This window comes from Trichechus manatus, unplaced genomic scaffold, assembly GCF_000243295.1.
Source record: "Trichechus manatus latirostris isolate Lorelei unplaced genomic scaffold, TriManLat1.0 scaffold00027, whole genome shotgun sequence".
Lineage (NCBI taxonomy): Eukaryota > Metazoa > Chordata > Mammalia > Sirenia > Trichechidae > Trichechus > Trichechus manatus.
In genome coordinates, this window is record NW_004443963.1 from 1,063,192 (window position 1) to 1,083,583 (window position 20,392).

Below are 20,392 nucleotides of genomic sequence, written 5' to 3' on the forward strand. Positions count from 1 at the left end.
ATAAAACTCAGGGAAACGCCCGTAAACTCCACCCGGCAACATTCCAGGACCCTAAGAAGCAATCTTTGTAACACCAAAGGGTTGAAGCGAGATAGACTCAACTCTCCTGCCTATCCGGACCAATAACGGGCTGTCGCTGAGTGGGCAGGTGGGAGACTTTGCTCTCTGACCAAGTCACTTTGCCTTTCAGTGAAAAGCAGGATCTGGCCACCAGAGCTCCCGAGACACCAGACCAAGAGTCGCAAGGCGTAAACCCCTAGGCTGTGGCCTGTGTGGGCGCCCCCAGACAAACAAGACGCGCGCGGGTCTCGTGCTCCCTAGCAGCCGGGGGCGAGGCCTCCACCCCACGCCCTCTCTCCGGCTCCTGATTGGTCCCTTCGAACAAGGCAGCGGCGCGCGGTGGCGAACCCTGAGGCTGAGGCGGCGGCGGAGGCGGTTGTTCTGGGGCGTGGCGACCCAGCACTGATTGAACCTTTATGTCTGCCCGCAGGGAGAAGTGGCCCTTGTGCGTCAGGGCTGGTGAGTACTACCCTGTGTGCTTTCTCTTTTCCTCCCGAACTTTTCTTCGCCGTCTCGGGGCCTGGAGGAGTCCTCAGCACTCCGCAGAGTTGACACGGTGAGTTGGTGGGGGTGGGGGGTGGCCCCCGGGGGATGCAAGACCCGCTGCGATTGGCTCGCTGCGGGGGCTGCATTCTCTGATTGGGTCTTGGGGCCGTCAAGGTGATGTGTTTGCCTTCACCTGCCCACCCTTGTGCGTGAAAGTGGGCCACAGGTGTGCGGGGGATGGCAGGTGTGAGCGTGTTGTCGTGGGGTAGAGATACCTAGCCGCTACCCGCCCAGCTTTAAGACCAAAGAGGCATCAAAGCCTGAAGCTAGTTGTTTAGGTCTTTATGAGCACCTTCATCCCCAAAGCGCCTAGTACAGATAAGGTCACTTTATTGCTCATCATCACCCTCGGGATGATAAACTGATGAAGTCCCTGACCATGTAAAGAAAACCACGCAGTCATCTGTCCTCTAGTAGCTTCTGTTCAAAGCAGGGTTTACAGTCTCTTCTCTCTTCTGTCCAGTCCACGCAGAAACCAGATCTCCCAAACGTAAAGAACAAGGGAATATAACTAGAGGCCCTAAACGATGCTTTCCCACCGACACCCCTCAGTTTGGAGGACTACATGGGGGAGGCTTGCAAAATAAGTGGGAGACTTGCAGATTGCCCGGGAAATCGGAGGAAGTTGGAAAGCGTGCTTCGCCATGCAGTCACCCCCGGGTTCCTTGCTAATCTTTTCAAACCAAGGGATTGAATATTATAAACTTAGAGTGCTTTGTGGTACCGATGGGGGTGGGGAGGGCTAGCTGATCCAGTCAATATTAAATAAAAAGATGGTTTTTGCAGGCCTAGTCTAGGTCAGAAGGAGCCCTGGTCGCGCAGCGGTTAAGCGCTAGGCTGCTAACTGAAAGGTCGGAGGTTCCAACTCACCAGTCGCTCCGCGGAAGAAAGATGTGGCAGTTGGCTTTTTCCTAAAGATTTACTGCCTTGGAAACTCTATGGTGCAGTTTATTCTGTACTTTAGGGTCGCTATTAGTGGGAATTGACTCCAAGGCAATGGATTTGATTTGGTTTAGTGTTGGTCAGTTTGGGTTTTGCTTAGTTTGTGTGGAGTGCGCTAATAATTACTGTTTCTGAAGATAAGCAGTTTGTGAACCCCTATCTGATCACTCTCTTGGCACTTAAATGATTAGGAATTGGAATTCTCACCACCTCAGATTCTCTTTGGAAGGAGACAGAAAAAGTGGAAACTCTAGTGAGACTCTTCTTTCGTAGATCCTGATACATGTTTGCCTGACTCATTTGTTTCAAACACTCATTAAAAACCAACTGGCATTAAATAGTAGCTGTCTGCTTTCTTTGACATTATTGAATTAAAAGTAGTATTTCTTTTTAGCAGAGTGACTAAGCATTGGGCTCTGAAGTCAGATTTTACTTGGTATGTGACCTTATTGTTAGTTGCCACTCAAGAAAGCAGATCACCAGGTCTGTCTTCCCAGATGCCTCTGGTTGGGTTCAAACTGCCAACCTTCCAGCTTGTAGCCAAACAGTGGCCGGTTTGTGCCACCTAGGGACTCCATGTAACCTTAAACAAGTCTTTTAATCTTTCTAAAGCAAAATTTCCTAATCCGTAAAAGAAGGTTCTTAACTTTATTGATGCGAGAGTTGTTGTGAGGATTAGGTGAAATAATCATAATCCATGTAGCTAGTTTTGCACAGTGCCTGACACATAGTCATTATTATTTCTATCCTGTTTAAATCAGATTAAATTTTTTGAGCTATTACCAAAGGATAGGGAGAAACAGAAGGTAAAAGCAGTGCCAGACATGATGATAGTTACCATTCATTGGTTGAGTTAATATATGTAAAACACTTAAAACACTACTTGGCACATAGTAAGCACTCATTATTGTTAATCACATTATTACCTAAAATGTGCCAGATACTGTCTTCTAGGTACTTATGTTATTGTGAGATCTTTCAATAATCCTACAATGTAGTTGGTGTTGTCTCCATTTTAGAGATGGGGAGATGAAGCTCATAGAAGGAAAATAACTTATAAACTAAAGTCAACCTGGAATTCACTCCAGACTGCCTCACTCCAACATCCAGACTCTTTTCTGTGAAGTCTATTAGCGATGGTAAAGGTAGTGATCACACTATCTTCATGTTTATATTACTAACATTAATCAACGTCAGCACACAGGATTACTTACTTGTATGGCCCAAGTTCGTTTCTGCTGTGGTTATGGGTTTATTCTGAACACTTTTTGAATTAACAGATAATGAGAAATAACTTGTGATGGTTGATCAAAGTGTGTGATAAGAGAATAATGTCAACAATATGTTGTTGTTGTTCGGTTCTGACTCATAGCAACCCTGTGTACAATAGAAGAAAACATTGCTCGGGCCTGCACCATCCTCACAATCATTGCTATGTTTGAGCCCATTGTTGCAGCCACTGTGTCAGTCCATCTCATTGAGCGTCTTCCTCTTTTTTGCTGACCCTCTTCTTTACCAAGTATGATGTCCTTCCCCTGCAAACATGTCCAAAGTATGTAAGACAGAGTCTCAACATCTTCCCTCCTAAGGAACATTCTGACTGTACTTTTTTCAAGACAGATATATACCGTGAGATAAGAAACTAAATGAGTCTGATGATGTTTGTAGAATTGATCAATTCAGAAGTGTTTCCTAATTTATATTTTTCTATTTAGTTTTTGCTTGTTCATTGTTAATAAGGGAAATAAAGGACTAACAAAGTTGATATGTATTGATATATTTTCCTTTCTTACAGTAAGATGTATGTGTGTGTGTGTGTATTACTTTTTTCTTCCTATGGTTACTTTCCATACTGTGTTATTAGATATAACTTTACATACCTAGTGAGTCATGTGATGTAGTGTATAGAATTTGGGAGAAGAGGAAACTTGAGTCTGTCAGCCAGTTTGTCTCACACTGAGTTTCCCCATTTTTAATTGCAATTTAATTGTCATTGAGAAATGCATCAAAAGTAATTAATGCTTACAAGATATAGGTAATGATTATGCTTTAATTTATTTAGTGTTTCTCCCTATAAATACTCAAAAAGTTTTCTCAGGTGAGTATGTTGCTGTAGAGTAAGGTGTTTGGTTAGCAGAAAGTTACTATTTTGTAGTAACTTTTTGTAAATGAATTACTAAATTATGAAGCATTACAATGTAATAAGATACATTAAATGTAATTTCACCTTTGCTATTGGAAGCATCCTAGGAATTTACAGCATTATGACCATTAATCATTCTAGGTATTGCTTAAGTGCTGACTAATATAGAGACTTCTGCCTACTGTTACACAACATAAACTTATCTGTAAGAAGCGTTATTAGTGACGTGAAGGACTTGCTTTATTTAAACACGATGGCTTATTTTGCCTTGATGGGTGACTTGTTAATATTTTTTGTCCCAAAAATAAAATTGACTGTTGAAAAAAATTTTTTAAATATGTTCAGAATTTTTTTTCTTTTACACACACATAATTTAGAGAAAATTTGTTATCCCAGTAAAACAAAACAAACCCGTTGCCGTCAAGTCAATTATGACTCATAGCCAGCCTATGGGATAGAGTAGAACTGCCTCATAGCGTTTCCTAGGCTATAATCTTTACGGTAGCAGACTGCCACATCTTTCTCCCATGGAGCGGCTGGTGAGTTCAAACTGCCAGTCTTTTGATTAGCAGCTGAAAATTTAACCACTGCACCTCTAGGGCTGTTCTGAAGTTTGCTTTTGTTCATATAATATATAATAGACATCTTTTCATATCAGTAGATATACTCTATCTTTTCTTTCAAGTGGCTGAATGAGTCCATTGTATGAATGTCCTGTAAGTTATTCAGGCAGTTTCCTGTTAATGGATGTTTAGATGTTGTTCTTACATTTCTTTATATTAGCATTTGTGTATGTGTACTGTACACTCTTTTAGTCTAGCATATGTAAAGATAAATTTATTTTCTCAAGTTCTTTTTTAAAATTGAGACTGAAATGTCTCACAAAATTTTATGACAAACTAATTTATCTCATATAAGAATTAAGTCTTTCAGGTTCAATCTCTGCAAACATTGCATGGGGGAAGATTTCAAATAAAAAAGCAAAGACTCCCAACAAATAGTCTATATTTTGCAAATACCATGTTTTATTAAACTGTAGAAATCTTACTTCTTTCATCTGCTATGGAAGTTGCTTTTTTTCTTAAATGAATATACCACTGATTCATCTTATTGTCATTTCATATTCCCTTTAGGGATAAATACAAGCATTTATCATATTCAGGAGTAATTCCTGTACTAACTTTAGCACTGATTTCTAAGAAGAAGTAGAAGAAATAGATCATGTTACCCTCTTAAGGATCTTATAAAAACTTTATCATATAGTGCAATATCAAAAAACCCAAACCTGTTGCTGTCGAGTCGATTCAGACTCATAGTGACCCTATAGGACAGGGTGGAACTGCCCCATAGGGTTTCCAAGGAGTGTCTGGTGGATTCAAACTGCCAACCTTTTGGTTAGCAGCTGTAGCTCTTAACCACTACAGCACCATGTTTTCCAACAGAAGCATATTATATGTTGCTGTTAACGTAGATGGGGAAGAGGCAGGGGAGGCTTTTTGGAGGAGTGGAGCATCTAGGCTTATACCTAAAGGATAGGTAGGAGTGAGTCAGGAAGAGAGGAGGAAGAAGCGTTCCATGTAGATTGGACAGCATGTGCAAAGATCCAGAGGTGAGAGAGCCTGGTGATTAAAGGGTCTAAAAGTTCACTATGGCTGGAGGGGATCCTAGAAGACGGACCTTGTTAGCTTTGTTAGCGAGTTTGGGCTTTATCCTGTAGGTAGTGGAAAACCATTAAGGGTTTTAAGTAGGGGAGTAAAATGTGGTCAGATTGGAGAAGGATCACTCTAGGTGTAGTATGTGAAGAACAGGTTGGAGGATTGTAAGGCTGGGGAAAGGGTGACTGGTTAGAAGCTATTTCAGTAAACCTGGAGAAAGATGATGATGGCTTGAACTAGAGGAGTGGCCATAGGTAATGAGGAATTTTGGAGGTTGAAGCAACAGGATGTGGTCATTGATTGTTTTGGCTGAGGGAAGGTAGGGAGAGGGAAAAGGGCCAAGGTGTGAAAGAGGAAGGGCTCAAGGATGACTTGGTAACTTGGGTGGATATTGGTGTTGTTCCCTGAGAGTAACCACAGGAAGCCCTTGTAAATATTTAAGTGAATGAGTGAATAAATGATTTCAGATGCTGCTGCTGATGATGACACACAGCACACACATGGGCTTTACCTATAAATTTTGGATCTTTTTTTTTTTGTTTTTTGAGTGTGCTATATACAGCTGATGCCCTTCTCTCTCTCTTTTTTTGACATACTGGAGTCGCTACATCTTCTAATCATATTCTGGATGTATATTACTCTCTCTGGGTCAAATGTCTTGACCCTCTGGGCAAAGCTTCCTTTATTCACTTAATATATTAGTTTCCTATTACTGCTATAACAGATTACCACAAACTTAGTGGCTTAAAACAACACAAATTTATTATCTCATAGTTCTGAAGGTCAGAAATCTAACATGAGTCTTATGGGGCTAAAATTAAGGAGTTGGTAAAATCAAGGAGCCTCCTCTGGAGACTCCAGGGGAGAATCTGTTTCCTTGCCTTTTTCAGCTTCTAGAGGTCATCTGTATTCCTTGGCTCATGACACCATCTTCAAGCCAGCAGTGTAGCATCTCCAAATCTCTCTCGCTGACTCTGCTTCCATGGTCACATCCCCTCTCCTCTATGCTTCCGTCCTCACATACCTTCTGCACCTTCTCCCTCCACCTTTTAAGGTCTTTTATGATTACATGGGGCTTACCTGGATAATCCAGGGTAATCTTCTCATCTCTGTACCTAATTTAATCAGTCTGTAAAGTCTCTTTTGCCTTGTAAGTTAACATATTCACAAGTTATGGGGATTAGGACATGGACATCTTTGTTGGTGTTAGGTGCTGACTCATAGCAACACTGTGTACAACAGAACAAAACACTGCCCAGTCCTGCACCATCCTCACAATCATTGCTATGTTTGAGCCCATTGTTGCAGCCACTGTCAGTTCATCTCATTGAGAGTCTTCCTTTTTGACTGTCCCTCTACCTTACCAAGCCTGATGTCCTTCTCCAGGGACTGGGCTTTCCTAATAACATGTCCAGAGTACATGAGCTGAAGTCTCACCATCCTCACTTCTAAGGAGAATTCTGAAGAGCTGAAGAAAAAAATCAAGCCTTGAGTTGCAATATTGAAGGATTCTATGGGCAAAAATTGAATGATGCAGGAAGCATCAAAAGAAGATGGAAGGAATACACAGTCTCTGTACCAAAAAGAACTGGTCGACTTTCAGCCTTTCAAGGGGTAGCATATGATCAAGAACTGATGGTGCTGAAGGAAGAAATCCAAGCTACACCGAAGGCATTGGTGAAAAACAAGGCTCCAGGAATTGACAGGATAACGATTAAGATGTTTCAACAAACAGATGCAGTGGTGGAAGTACTCATTCGTCTATGCCAAGAAATTTGGCCAGCCGATTAGAAGAGACCCGTATGGGTGCCTGTTCCAAAGAAAGGTGATCCTCAATGGAATGTGGAAATTATCAAACAATATCATTAATATCTCATGCAAGTAAAATTTTGCTGAAGATAATTCAAAAACAGTTACAACACTACATCAACAGGGAACTGCCAGAAATTCAAGCTGGATTCAGAAGAGGACATGTAATGAGGGATATCGTTACTTATGTCAGGTGGATCTTGGCTAAAAGCAGAGAACACTAGAAAGAGATTTATCTGTGTTTTATTGACTGTCATGGATTCAACTGTGTCCCCGTAAAATATGTGTCAACTTGGTTAGGCCATAATTCCCAGTATTGTGTGATTGTCCTCCATTTTGTGCTTGATGTAATTTTCTATGTGTTGTAAATCTTAATCTCTGCCTGTGGTTAATGAGGCAAGATTGGATTATGTTGAAGAGGATTAGGGTGGGATGTAACACCCTTTCTCAGATCACATCCCTGATCCAGTGTAAAGGGAGTTTCCTGGGGTGTGGCCTGCATCACCTTTTATCTTTCAAGAGATAAAAGGAGAGAGAAGCCAGAAGAGAGTAGGGGACCTCATACCACCAGAGCGCATCCTTTGGACCTGAAGTTGCTGCACTGAGAAGCTCCTAGTCCAGGGGAACATTGATGACAAGGACCGTGCTCCAGAATCGACAGACAGAAAACCTTCCCCTGGAGCTGATGCCCCAAATTTGGACTTCTAGCCTCCTAGACTGGGAGAGAATAAATTTCTCTTTGTTAAAGCCATCCACTTGTGGTGTTTCTGTTATAGCAGCACTAGATAACTAAGATATTGACTGTGCAAAGGTATTTGACTGTGTGGATCATAACTAATTATGGGTAAACGTTGTGAAGAATGGGAATTCCGGACACTTAACTGTGCTCATGAGGAACCCCTACGTAGACCAAGCGGCAGTCTTTCCAACAAAACAAGGGACTGTTGAGTGGTTTAAAATCAGGAAGGGTGTGCATTAGGGTTGTATCCTTTAACCATAGTTATTCAGTCTGTATGCTGAACAAATAGTCCGAGAAGCTGGACTCTATGAATAAGAACGCGGCATCAGGTTTGAAGGAAGACTCATTAACAACCTGTGTTATGCAGATGACATAGCCTTGCTTGCTGAAGGTGAAGAGGACTTGAAGCACTTACTGATGAAGCTCAAAGACTACAGCCTTCAATATGGGTTACATCTCAACATAGAGAAAACAAAAATCCTCACTGGACCAGTAAACAACATGATAATCAGAAAATATTGAAGTTGTAAAGGATTTCATTTTACTTGGGTCCACAATCAACGCCCGTGGAAGCAGCAGTCAGGAAATCAAAGAACATATTGTGTTGGGCAAATGTGCTGCAAAAGACCTCTTTAAAGTATTAAAAAGCAAAGATGTCACCTTGAGGACTAAGATGCCTGTGACCCAAGACATGATACCTTCAGTCGCCTCATATGCATTCGAAAGCTGGACAGAAGATTTCATAGGGCAGCTGGAAAAGACAAAGTGTAAAGTATTATAATGACATTTGCAAAGACGTGGAGTTAGCAAACCAAAAGGGAAGAACATGCTCAGCATTTCTCAAGCTGAAAGAACTGAAGAAAAAATAAAGGACATCTTTAGCGGGTCATTGTTCTGTCTAACACAGATGGATTGTGATTAAGATGTAATAAAAATGTGCTTGTCCGCTCGTGCAGCAATATGAAATCCTGGGTAACACATCGATCAGATCTTGCCCCTTAGCACAGCTGTTCCCTCCTGTTCACTTGGACCTCCTGCCTGCACACCAGCCTTAGTCATTTTTTCCTTAGTGATTCCTCTGGTACTTTGACCAGTAACGACTGTAAGTATTTCATCTTGGACATGTTGGTGAGAGACAAAATCATTTATCAGTTCAGTTCATTGTAATAAATAATACAAAAAGTAAAAGGTAATTGTGATGGAAGGAGAGGGAAAGAGTGGCTTAAGCAAATAATAACATATCCAAGGGCCCAAGAGACAGGGGCATGAATTCTTATTCACCTCCTTTTTTCTTGAGTATTATTACCATTTAAAGCAATCTGCCTTTCTTCTAGATAAAGTCAGACAGCTGTCTACTTTGTGCCTGCTTCCAAGCTTTACTGTCACTTTTCTTCTACATTAGAAACACTGCAGAGAAGGGAGACAACCCAATTTTGTTTTCTAGGTATTTCCATATTTCTTGCACCAAAACTGTTTTCTGAACTTCAGGCTTGAATATTTCTATCAGTACTTTTCCCAGCAGCAGTAAAGGAACTTGCAATACACTTGGCCAAACGATGTACAGGAATAACTCAGAATAGTACAAGGCACCCTACAAGCAAGAGATTGGAAGAACTGCTTTGTGAATTGAAGAGCTAAAGGTATAATCAGAATTCAGGCTAATAGGAGCTCTGGTGGCACAGTGGTTAAGTGCTCAGTTGCTAACCGAAAGGTCAGCGGTTTGAACCCACGAGCCACTCCAAGGGAGAAAGTTGTGGCAGCCTGCTTCCAAAAAGATTTACAGCCTTGGAAACCCTATGGGGCAGTTCTGCTCTGTCCTATAGGGTCCCTGTAATTGGAATCGACTTGAGGACAGTGGGTTTTTTTTGGGTTTTGATCGGGAAGGGCTACTTAGAGGAGGCGAATCACAAAGTTATAAAGCTGGATTAGTTGAAATGATAGGAAATCTCTCTGACTATTCCTTCTCTGTCTCCTTTGCTGGCTCCTTCTCTGATGTCTAAATATTGGATTTTCACAGGACTTGTTCTTAGATTCCTTTCTCAAGTGATCTCATTCCTTCCAGTAGTTTTACTTCCCAGATAAGTGCTGACAATTTTTATCTCCTCCTGAAGGTTCTTCTTATTATATTCCCAATTGCCTACCTAACATTTCCACTTTAACGTCTTTAAAGGCTTCTCAAATTAAACATGACCAAAACACTGCACTTTTGATCTCCTTATGCTCTGTCCCCTGCTTCGATCTTTTCAGACTCCCATCATCCTTATCTCAGTAATTGCCATTACCATCTATTTAGCTGAAGCCGGAAACCTAGGAGTCATTCTTAAAACTTCTTTCTGCCCTTACAACCCTTTGCTTCAGCCCCGTCATATCTATTATCAAGTCCCATTGATTCAAACACCAATATTTGTCAGATCCTTCCACTTCTCCCCAGTTGAGTTGTTTTCAGGATTCTAGCCCAGTCACCATCATTTGTCACTGGACTGCTGCAGTGTATCCCTAGCTCTTCCTCCTCCAGGCATCTCTCCACCTTATTTCTTGTAGGCTGTTTCTTTTGCTCTCATTGTTTCTACCCTTCTCTGTTTCGCCTCCTCTCGTCATTCTGTTCCCCTTAGTCTCTTTTCACTGCATCTCTATCCCCCATTTTTATTTCCCCCTTTTCTCTGTCAAGCCCATCACCATGTTACTCCCATGTTAGTCTTCCGCCCTCAGAGAACTCTTTTAAAGCTATGAATTAGATCATGTCACCCCCTTGGTTAAATCTGTTCAGTGGCTTCTTACTGCACTTAGAATAAAATCTAATTTCCTTAACATGCTCTTGCATGATGGGGCCACTGCCTAACTCATCAGCCCCATCCTAAGCCACACAGTCTCCATGCTTCTATCAGTTCTTGGAATCCACCAAACTCTTTCTCTGTTCAGAGCTTTGCAAAAAGTATTCTGCATGCATAGAACTCTTTCTCCTTTCTTTGCCTAGCTAATTCCTACCATTCTTCAAATTCGTGTTTTTCCTATAGCAAAACCATTTCTAATCACTCAGTCTGAGTCTGACCTAGGCCTTCGCTGTTTTTCTTGTGGCACTCTGTTACTTCTTTCAAAACAGTTTTCATGATTTAACGTTATGCGTTCATTTGTGTATTTGCTTATTTTTAATCTTCCCATTGAATATATTAGTTTCATAAGGGCATGTCTATTTTGTTCATCATTGTGTTTCTTGCATATGGTACCTGCCTAGTTCAATAAAGGTGATGAATAAATGCTTGTTGAATGAATGAGTGTACATCATATGATGATAGCCTGAATTATGATATAGCCACAGATATGAGTAAAATTGGTAGAGAAGAGAGTGACGAGACAGGCTGACTGGGGCAAAGGGCCTGTATTAAATGCCTGAAGACTCATTCTAGCAAAGAGAATTGTAAGTCACTTACAAAACTCATATCTGAGTTGTCTCCCAATTATAATATGGGTATTTTAAAACTTTTATTTTCATTTATATTTATTTTTATGTTAATAAAAGAAGCTTTCCAAATTATGTTTAATGATTTCTGAGTATTATTAACCTCGATTTATCTCTTTTAATTTGATAAATTATATTAAATGAACTATAATTATGTCTCATCATAGGATTAATAACATTAACTCATTTAAGTGCAGACTATGTGTCAGATACTTTATATGTGTCATCTCATTTAATGTTTACAACAGCCATACCAGAGATGTGGTGGTATTCCCATTTTATAGATGAGAACACTAAGGCTCGGAGAAGTTAGCTACTCCAAGGTCATATAGCTACTGTATACTGGAGGTGGAGTTCAAACCAGATGTGTTTGGATACTTTCTACTACCACAGTGTGTCTTTCTGTAAGTTATTTTAGTACACATTTTTTAAGAAAGAAATGTGAAATATTTTTGGTATGGATATAGCATTTCTATTTTGTCTTATTAGGCAATTAGGAAATATTTAACTTAAAATTTTAAAGCTGAACAACAGCTGGCTTTTTTTCCTGAATAAATCAGAGAGGATACAGTCTTCAATTATTTTTCTAAAAGAAGTGTCAAAATGATGAAATATTTCTGACATGCAGAAAGGCATAAAGATTAGCATAATAAACACCTGTGCAGTTGAAAGGCCCCATACAGTCCTCCCCAATCTCACCTTCCTGCCACTCCTCAGCAGTAACTGCTCTCCCACCTTTAGCATTTATCATATCCTTGCAGCCGTATGCATCATGGCTGTGATCTGGTGACTGATGCATATATGTGAAGTGCGGTGGTAGTTTATGTTATTATTTTTCTGAAGAAACTTATTTCTTTGCTTTTTTGTCACTATTTTCCTTGCTTGACCCCAGATTTGTGCAAGATTGAGCTGTGCCACCTTGAGCTCTTCCCATCATCTCCTATATGTGGGTAAAGAGTAGGAAAGTACTTAGTTTCAGATTCTGCAGCTGTGATATAAAGGGTCAGTTCAATAGATTGGCTTTCTTTCCATCATGATCTCAGGTCAAACTGGTATGAAGAGCTTTACCACAAATAATCTTATAGACCATATGACTGAAATTATTTTTAAAATGAGTGTGTTAGGCCTAGATCTTGGTCACATTTCAAGTGGATGAGCACAGTTTGTGTTTGTAACAGTTTCCACAGATTTTAAAAGTGTGTTCTTAACTTACGATCTATATGTAAGTTCATGTCTTGTGAAAGAGTCCCAGCAGGGCTAGAGGATGGTTTGGACTTGGTCACGTGAGAGGCCTTTCCCCCCCGCCCCCCCCCGCTTCCTCAAATCTAAGGGAAAAGACTTTCTCAAGTTGGTGAAGAATGGAAGTAAGCTTTTCCAATAAGACAGAACAAAACCAAAATAAAATTTAAATTTCTAATTAAGATGCAGTTCCAAAATTGAAGTGTCAATAGTTCAGTATAATTGGTTTATATGAAAAAAGATTGAGACTTCTAGGGAAAGATAGAAAAGAAGAAAATTGGCAGTAAAATGGATCAGAAGCAAGAGTTGTGATTGTGATGAAGGTCAGGGACTGGGACTGACTATCAAAATGAAGTGGCTGTTCTTGGGATTAAATGCCTGAGACACAAAAATAGTTTACAAAGAGAATAGTGAATGACTAGAAAATATCATAACCTAGCTGAGATATAGTGAGTATTAATTAATTAATTATTAATTAATTGATGATTGACTGATAGAGTCTTATCAGTTTACAGAAGTTTCTCAGTAAAAGCATGTATTTGTATATATTATAGCTTTTCATATATGAAGATACATTATAACTTCTTTGAGTACTATTTTAATGAAGAATTTCTTTTTAAAGGTAATCCAGATGGTTATATTTTTATCATCTTAAAAGTAGTTTTTTCCATTACCACAAGAAGTATGATTTGAAAAAAATAAATAACAGACTGTTTTGCAAAAATTCAAGTGACCCAAGGTTGTGCACAAATTTTTCATTTCTTTCATAAAACTAGTCTTGTTGAATTTTCCATAGAAAATGCAACTACTAAACATTCTTGTGATAGCTTCTTTGTGAATGTGTCACTGTTCTTGATTTGCACACGCCTTATAATTTAGGCCTTCTTTTGTTTCGGCTTGGCAGTTCCAACTGTTAAAGCTCTTGTCTGATTATGTGGGACTACTCATTTTAATGGGAGCAGCTTCTTTGCTGCCATTTTTTAAAAATGGTCTCAGAAGCGTGTTACTGTGGATCTTTGTTGGGGACAAAGGATTATTTATGCCAAAGGAAAATGTATTCCCCACTGAATTAGCTCGTGGGAAGCATCACAAGCTCATTAGTAATGCTCAATTGTACTTTGGCCTTTTGCTATGGTAGAAGGAAGGGAAAATGACATCAAAAAGGACATTCTGTTGTCCTTTGCCTTCCCGCAAAGAAAATGTGATGTACTATTAGACTGTTTAGTTAGGCTTAGCTCGGGCTCAACTTTGGTAACAGAGGAAATATTCCTGAAAGGAAAGTGGTATGTGTAGCCTGCGCCGTGTGTGAGGTATGTCTGGTATAACTTAGAGGAGAAAATAACTTTTTCTTGGAAATTTATATCATTAAAGCCTTATAAACCGTTTTATTTATTTATTTTTTTCTTAGACTATTTTAATGGTGGCTTATAACAAAAAATAGACTGGATTATTATGCTGCTACTAAGCAATAAAAAAAATCCTGGGTTATATAGTCTGTATGATTCTGAGCATTATTAAACTCTTTGTTTTTTTCCCTGAAAATACATTAAGGAATTGCATTAACCTAACTTAATTAAAGTTATATTTTTTCCTTATAGATTTCAAGAATAGTTCTTTGAAGCTAAAATTGCTATTCCTTTTGTTTTTTGCCTTCAGCACGTCTTGGAGAAGATAACTTCTGAGAAACTATTACAGAAAGGCATTGAGTAGTTTTGTTGTTTCACAGTTAAAATTGATGCTTATCTTTTTTATCTTCTAGCTGAAGAAACCTATGGTTAGCTTGTGAATTTATACAAAGTCCAGATGATCGTACATGATTTCTATGTAAAGATCAGATGAGAGATACTTGATATTTAATATCAGTTGTGATTTTACCTTATATTTATACATTACATTTATATTTACATTATGTTTACAGTGGAAAATAAAATTTTGGGGACTAAGTTTTATTGCTAATTTTATTTTACTAAGCTAACTGGTTCAAGAATTAATTTGATTTATAGTGCCAGAAACTGCATGTTAAAGTGTGTTTCAAGTTTGTCTCTTTCATATGAGGAATACTTTTATAAAGTAAGAAGCAAGGAATGATTGTTGACTTCTCTTATAGTCAAACTGTTCAACTAGAAGAAAAAGTTTTACATTTTTCAGTCAATTAGGGCACTAAAGCAGATCCTAAATTTTGTAATGGGGGTGGAGGAGAGGTTGTCATTGTCTGCATATTAAGGTTTTGTTCTATTTTCAGAAAAGCAACTTCATTTCAGTACAGATGACCATGCAGCCTGCAGTTCAAGTAAGTGTTTCTCTTGGACAAATACATCCTTAAATTATGGGATTAATATAATTGAATTATAATAATTAGAAAATGCCAAAATCATCACAAAATGTTTTTATTTCACTAGTTTCTATAAGCACCAAATTTTAATAATAGGAATATTATATTTTGACTTTCTAGTTTCTTCTGAAAAGGATTCTAATTCTAAGCTTTTGTTTGTACTGAATATTAGTAGTAATCAAAAAAACCTTAGAGATTTTGGGTCTGTCTTATTTATACCACACTTAGAAGAGAATTGAAATATTTTGTAGTTTTCCTCCATTACAATTTAGTGTTATTTACAATTAAAAGAGCTTTCAGTGAAAACATATAAATGTTTTTATTTTAGATAGCTCTACATGTGCCTTGTACATGCCTGTACATGACTAGGCATTAAAAATTAAAATTTTAAGGAGAAGTTTTTAAAAGTTTATTTGTTTGCCTGTTTTTTGTGAGGAGGTAAGCTCAAGTGGGGGGGGGTATCGAGACAAACCAGAATAATTTTATATTTAAATAATTTCCAGAGTTGGTATTTGCTATGTTAGTCTTAAATCCTTTTAAGTTTCCTTTCTTTTGAGTATATATATATACATACATATATGTATATATGACATGATTGAATATTAAAGATAAAAATTATATTGAAGGTCTAGCTAGAAATACACAAGTAGCTGATGATAAAATTTGCCTTTGAAAGTGACTTTAGAGTCAATCAGCTTTTAGTTCTGCCACTTTGACTGTGAGACTCTTGCAAGTTATCTTACCTCCCTAAGTCGCTGCTTCCTTGTCTCTAAGTAGAGGATAGCAGTACTTAGATTTTGCAGGGTAGTTGTGCAAAGTGCCTAACAGAATGTGTATTGCATAGTAGGCACTTGCGAAGTTTGGTGGTACTGTTGGTACAACAAAATTATCCAGATGTAAAACTGGAGATTGTAATTGTGTCATAGAAACCTTTCTTTCTTTTTTTAAGAAAGCTTATCAAGATAACGGGAACCCTGGTGATGAAATGGTTAAGTGCTTGGCTGCTAACCAAAAGGTCAGCATTTGGAATCCACCAGCTGCCCCTTGGAAACCCTATGGGGCAGTTCTGCTCTGTCTTGTAGGGTCACTGTGAGTCAGAATCAACTTGATGGCAATGGATTTGTTTATTATTTATTTTTTTGGTTTTATCAAGATAACAAGCCCTGGTGGCACAATGGTTAAGTGCTCAGCTGCCAACCAAGAGGTCGGTGGTTCAAACCCACCAGCCCCTCTGCAGGAGAAAAGACCTGACGATCTGCTCCTGTAAAGATTACAGCCTAGGAAACCCTAAGGGGCAGTTCTGCTCTGTCGTATAGGATCGCAGTAAGTCAAAATCAACTGAACGGCACACAACAGCTATAATCAAGATAATAGTAAATGACAGCCTAGAGAATAGAATTTGTTTATCATATAGCTAAGAACAACCCTGAATGTGATCCTGCTTGTACTCCCTATCAGCTATGTCTTTCTACTCTAGTAATAAAGAACTCTGCTGTACTGTTTTCTTTTTGGGACTTGGGAGTCCATGACAGTCTTCCATAAAGTTATGTCCTCTCACATCCACGTTCACTAGATTTGAAACTCCTTCATACTCAAAACCATTTTTTGTCTGATTACTTGTGTTTGTCGCCTGTTTATCCAAGTCTCAGAAATGTCATCTGTTTCTTGTCAATTATATTTTCTTGATTCCTTATAGAATACTTTTTATCCTCACTGCATTGAGCATGTTTTTCTCATTACCACACTAATGGTCATGAATATTTTCTTACCTTGGTACTTTTTTCATAGTTTGTGGTTCCATGAAACTTTCTCTGATCGAGATACCACAAATCTATCTCTACAGATTCTTCTCCAAGAGCAACCTTGACATCTCTCATGGAGATTTTGTTTCTCTCCCTGCTGAATGTGACACCTTCCTAGGATTTTCAACTTTTTCTTGTAGAGAGTAGACATTCAATATATAGCTGTTATAAATTGATTTCTTATTCATTTAGTACGTTAAGATCTTCCTTGCCTTTCTTTCCTGCCCCTCATTCTGATTAGAAAATCCACATATAGTCTAGAAATCAATGAATAATAGTTCCTAACCTCTTTTTAATCATAGGATCTCTGAGACTATGACAAAAGCTATGAACTCTGTCTCTAGGAAAGGGCACATAGGTACTTAGACATAGATTTTTTCCTAAATATAAAGAAGTTCATGTCCTTTCCATGTTCATCTATAGACTGCCTAGGGATTAAGAATGTCTGCAATATGACAGCTTTCTGTGGGTTTGAGAACAACCTTTATACATGTAGTTTATGTCATTAACATCTTGTTTTAACAATATAAATACCCTACTGACTGGCTCATGTCTTTTGGTTGCAATGATAGGAAAATCCAAAAAATATTCTTCTTCTTAATGTGTCAAGAAATTAGAATGACTCGTTACTGTTATTTTATAGTCTCTCCCATTTTCACATAACTTTTTCAAAACCACCCTCCTACCTCATGCATACGTTTCCTTGACAAACGTTTGCACCTGCTCTGCCAACTTTTAGCTCAGCCAAATGGTAAAAAGACAAATCGTGTATTTCATTGACTATAAAATATCATTGATTATAAGATGCATCTTGGTTTTGGAGATTAGAAAATTTTAAAAAATATGGTTTTAGAATTAATGAAAAAATGTATTGCTCCACTATTCCCAGCAAAAATAGGCAAAGCAAGAAAGTTGAAATTGTCTGAAGTAATGATTAGAGCAATGGAAATGACTGAGACAGGATTTATAGGACGAGAAGGCATAACTAAGGAAAAGGTGGTGAGGAAAAGTTGAACCCAGGCTATTGCATATGGATGGATGGTATGTTAATTTGTAGATTAGGCTTTGATGGTACAAAGATCATTTGCTGATATGCATTACTCAATTCAAATATTTTTGACTGAATACTATGTGCAAAGCATTATACTGAGTCCTGGGATTACAAACAGAAGTAAGAAATGTTTATGAAGGGAAGAATTAGATAGTAAGTCTTTGCTATAAACCAAACCAAACCAAACCAAACCTGTTGCCGTTGAATTGATTCCGACTCATAGTGACCCTATAGGATAGAGTAGAACTGCCCCAAAGGGCTTCAAGGAGCGGCTAGTGAATTCGAACTGCCAAACTTTTGGTTAGCAGCCAAGCCCTTAACCACTGTGCCACCAGGGCTCCATCTTTGCTATATTCCCTTTGAAATAATTTGAAGAGAATTCAGGAAAATAACATCTTATTTTTTTTCCTAGAACTTACAGGATCCTCATATATTTAGGAGTTCACTCCCCACTCCCAATTTTTGAACTAATATCACTCAGAAGACTTACATTTATCTTTGTCTCTGGGGATTTTTATTGGATATCACTTCTCCTCCTTGCCTCTTGTTCATTTTGTCTTTGCCCTTGGGATTTCCTTTTTAACATGTTTGTTTCTCTTCATACAATATTGGAAGCAGTTTTTGTTTTTTTCAAAGACTGGATTAACTGTGGTGTTTCTATGGCTTTTGGTTTGGTGTAGTAAGAATTGCCTTAAATGAACCTCAGTACATTTAATATATTTTAGGGAGAAATAATCTATATTTAAGAATCAATAAAGGACTAGATTAATTTGGTACTAACCTTTATTTATACCTCTTTTTTAACCATTTAAAAAAATTAAAACAATCACAAATCTGCAGAGTAGTTTTTAAGTGTCATACAGAGAAATTTCTTTGCCTGACCCATTTGAGACTAAGTTGCTGTTCAATGATCCATTAGCTCTGAATACTTCAGTGTGTATTTCTCACAAACAAGGACATCTTCCTACAACAACCACAATAAAATCATTAGAATCAGAAAGTTAACATCAATATAGTATGACCATTAAATACTCAGACCACATTCAAGTTTTGCCAGTTGTCCCAATAATGCTTGGTTTAGAATTGAGTGTTGCATATAGTTGCATGTCTCTTTAGTCTTCATCATCTGGAACAATATCTCAGTCTTTCTTTGTCTTTAATGACCTTGACACTTTTGAATATTACAGATTAGTTATTTAGTAGAATATCCCTCTATTTAGGTTTGCCTGATATTTTCTCATGATTAGATTCAGGTTATGCATCTCTGACAGGAATATCACAGAGGGATGCTGTCTATTCTTATTGCAGCCTAGCAGGTGGTATATGATTTTGATTTGTCCCATTACTGATGGTGTTCACCTTGATCACCTGATTAAGATGGTATCTGCCAGATTTCTCTACTGTAAAATTACTCTTTTTCCCTCTGTAAAGTATTTTGTGAAGAGTTACTTTGAAACTATATAAAAATCCCATTCCTCACCAAAATTTCAATTCATTTATTTATATCTGTATGGGCTCATGGAGGTTAAGAGCCTGGCTGCTAACCAAAAGGTTGGCAGTTCCAATCTACCAGCTTCTCCTTGGGAACCCTTTGGGGCAGTTCTACTCTGTCCTCTAGGGTTGCTATGAGTTAGAATCAACTCAGCGGCAACGGGTTTGGTTTTTTTGGTTTGAACTCATGGTTATCTATTTTATTCAATATATTATAATCCATTTCTATCATTATTTATTTGAATGCTCAAATTACCCTTGATTTAGCCAGCAGAAATCCTTTCAAGCTGGCTTCTGTGTCCTTTCGACATGTCCTCATCATTCTTTGAGCACTTCTTTGCTTTTGGCAAAAGATATTTCAGATTCATTGTTTACTTTTCTTGCTCCAGCCCTGCAATCAGCCATTTGTCTTAAGAAGTCATTGGAGAATGGTATTTTGAAGCCAAGATCTGGACACTAGGTGTGCTCATTGCTATTGAGGTGTTGATGTGTCCAGGCCCTCTCAGTGGATAGAACTAGGGAATAATTATAGATATATACGTAAATACATACATACGCACATACAGAAACACCTGTATCTGTATTTATATATCTATAGCTATTTAAAACCAAGAGTTCACATAAATACCTCCCAATTCCTATCTAACACCATAGGATTCATTCTAGTTTCTTTCATTCCATATTTGTTCATCTCTTCTCTGACAGTGAGAAACCTGGCTCCCATTTGATAAATCCCCCTGTATGTAACCACCACTCATCTGACAGCCACCACTCATCTGTCAGTTTGTTGTACTGTGGTGGCTTGTATGTTGCTGTGATGCTGGAAGCTATGCCTCCGGTATTTCAAATACTAGCAGGGTCAACCACAGTGGAAAGGTTTCAGTGGAGCTTCCAGACTAAGGCAGACTAGGAAGAAGGACCTAGCGATTTACTGAAAAAATTGGCCAGTGAAAACCTTATGAATAGCAGTGGAACATTATCTAATATAGTGCTAGAAGAAGAGCCCCTCAGGTTGGAAGGCAGTAAAAATAAGATTGGGGAAGAACTATCTCCTCAAAGTAGAGTCAACCTTAATGACATGGATGGAGTAAAGCCTTCAGGACCTTCATTTGCTGAAGTGGCATGA

At 38.4% G+C, this 20,392-nt stretch overlaps 1 protein-coding gene across 1 annotated transcript in view; it reads left to right on the forward strand.

Annotated features, from left to right (window-relative positions):
- Positions 1-462: 462 nt before the first annotated feature.
- Positions 463-20,392, forward strand: part of LOC101359011 (GAS2-like protein 3) — a 26,406-nt gene continuing 6,476 nt past the window's right edge. The window contains exons 1-3 of the mRNA XM_023728950.1: positions 463-519; positions 14,833-14,880; positions 15,872-15,937. Of these exons, the coding sequence (XP_023584718.1) occupies positions 14,857-14,880; positions 15,872-15,937 (90 nt within the window). The 5' untranslated portion in view covers positions 463-519; positions 14,833-14,856. The remainder of the gene's footprint in view (positions 520-14,832; positions 14,881-15,871; positions 15,938-20,392) is intronic.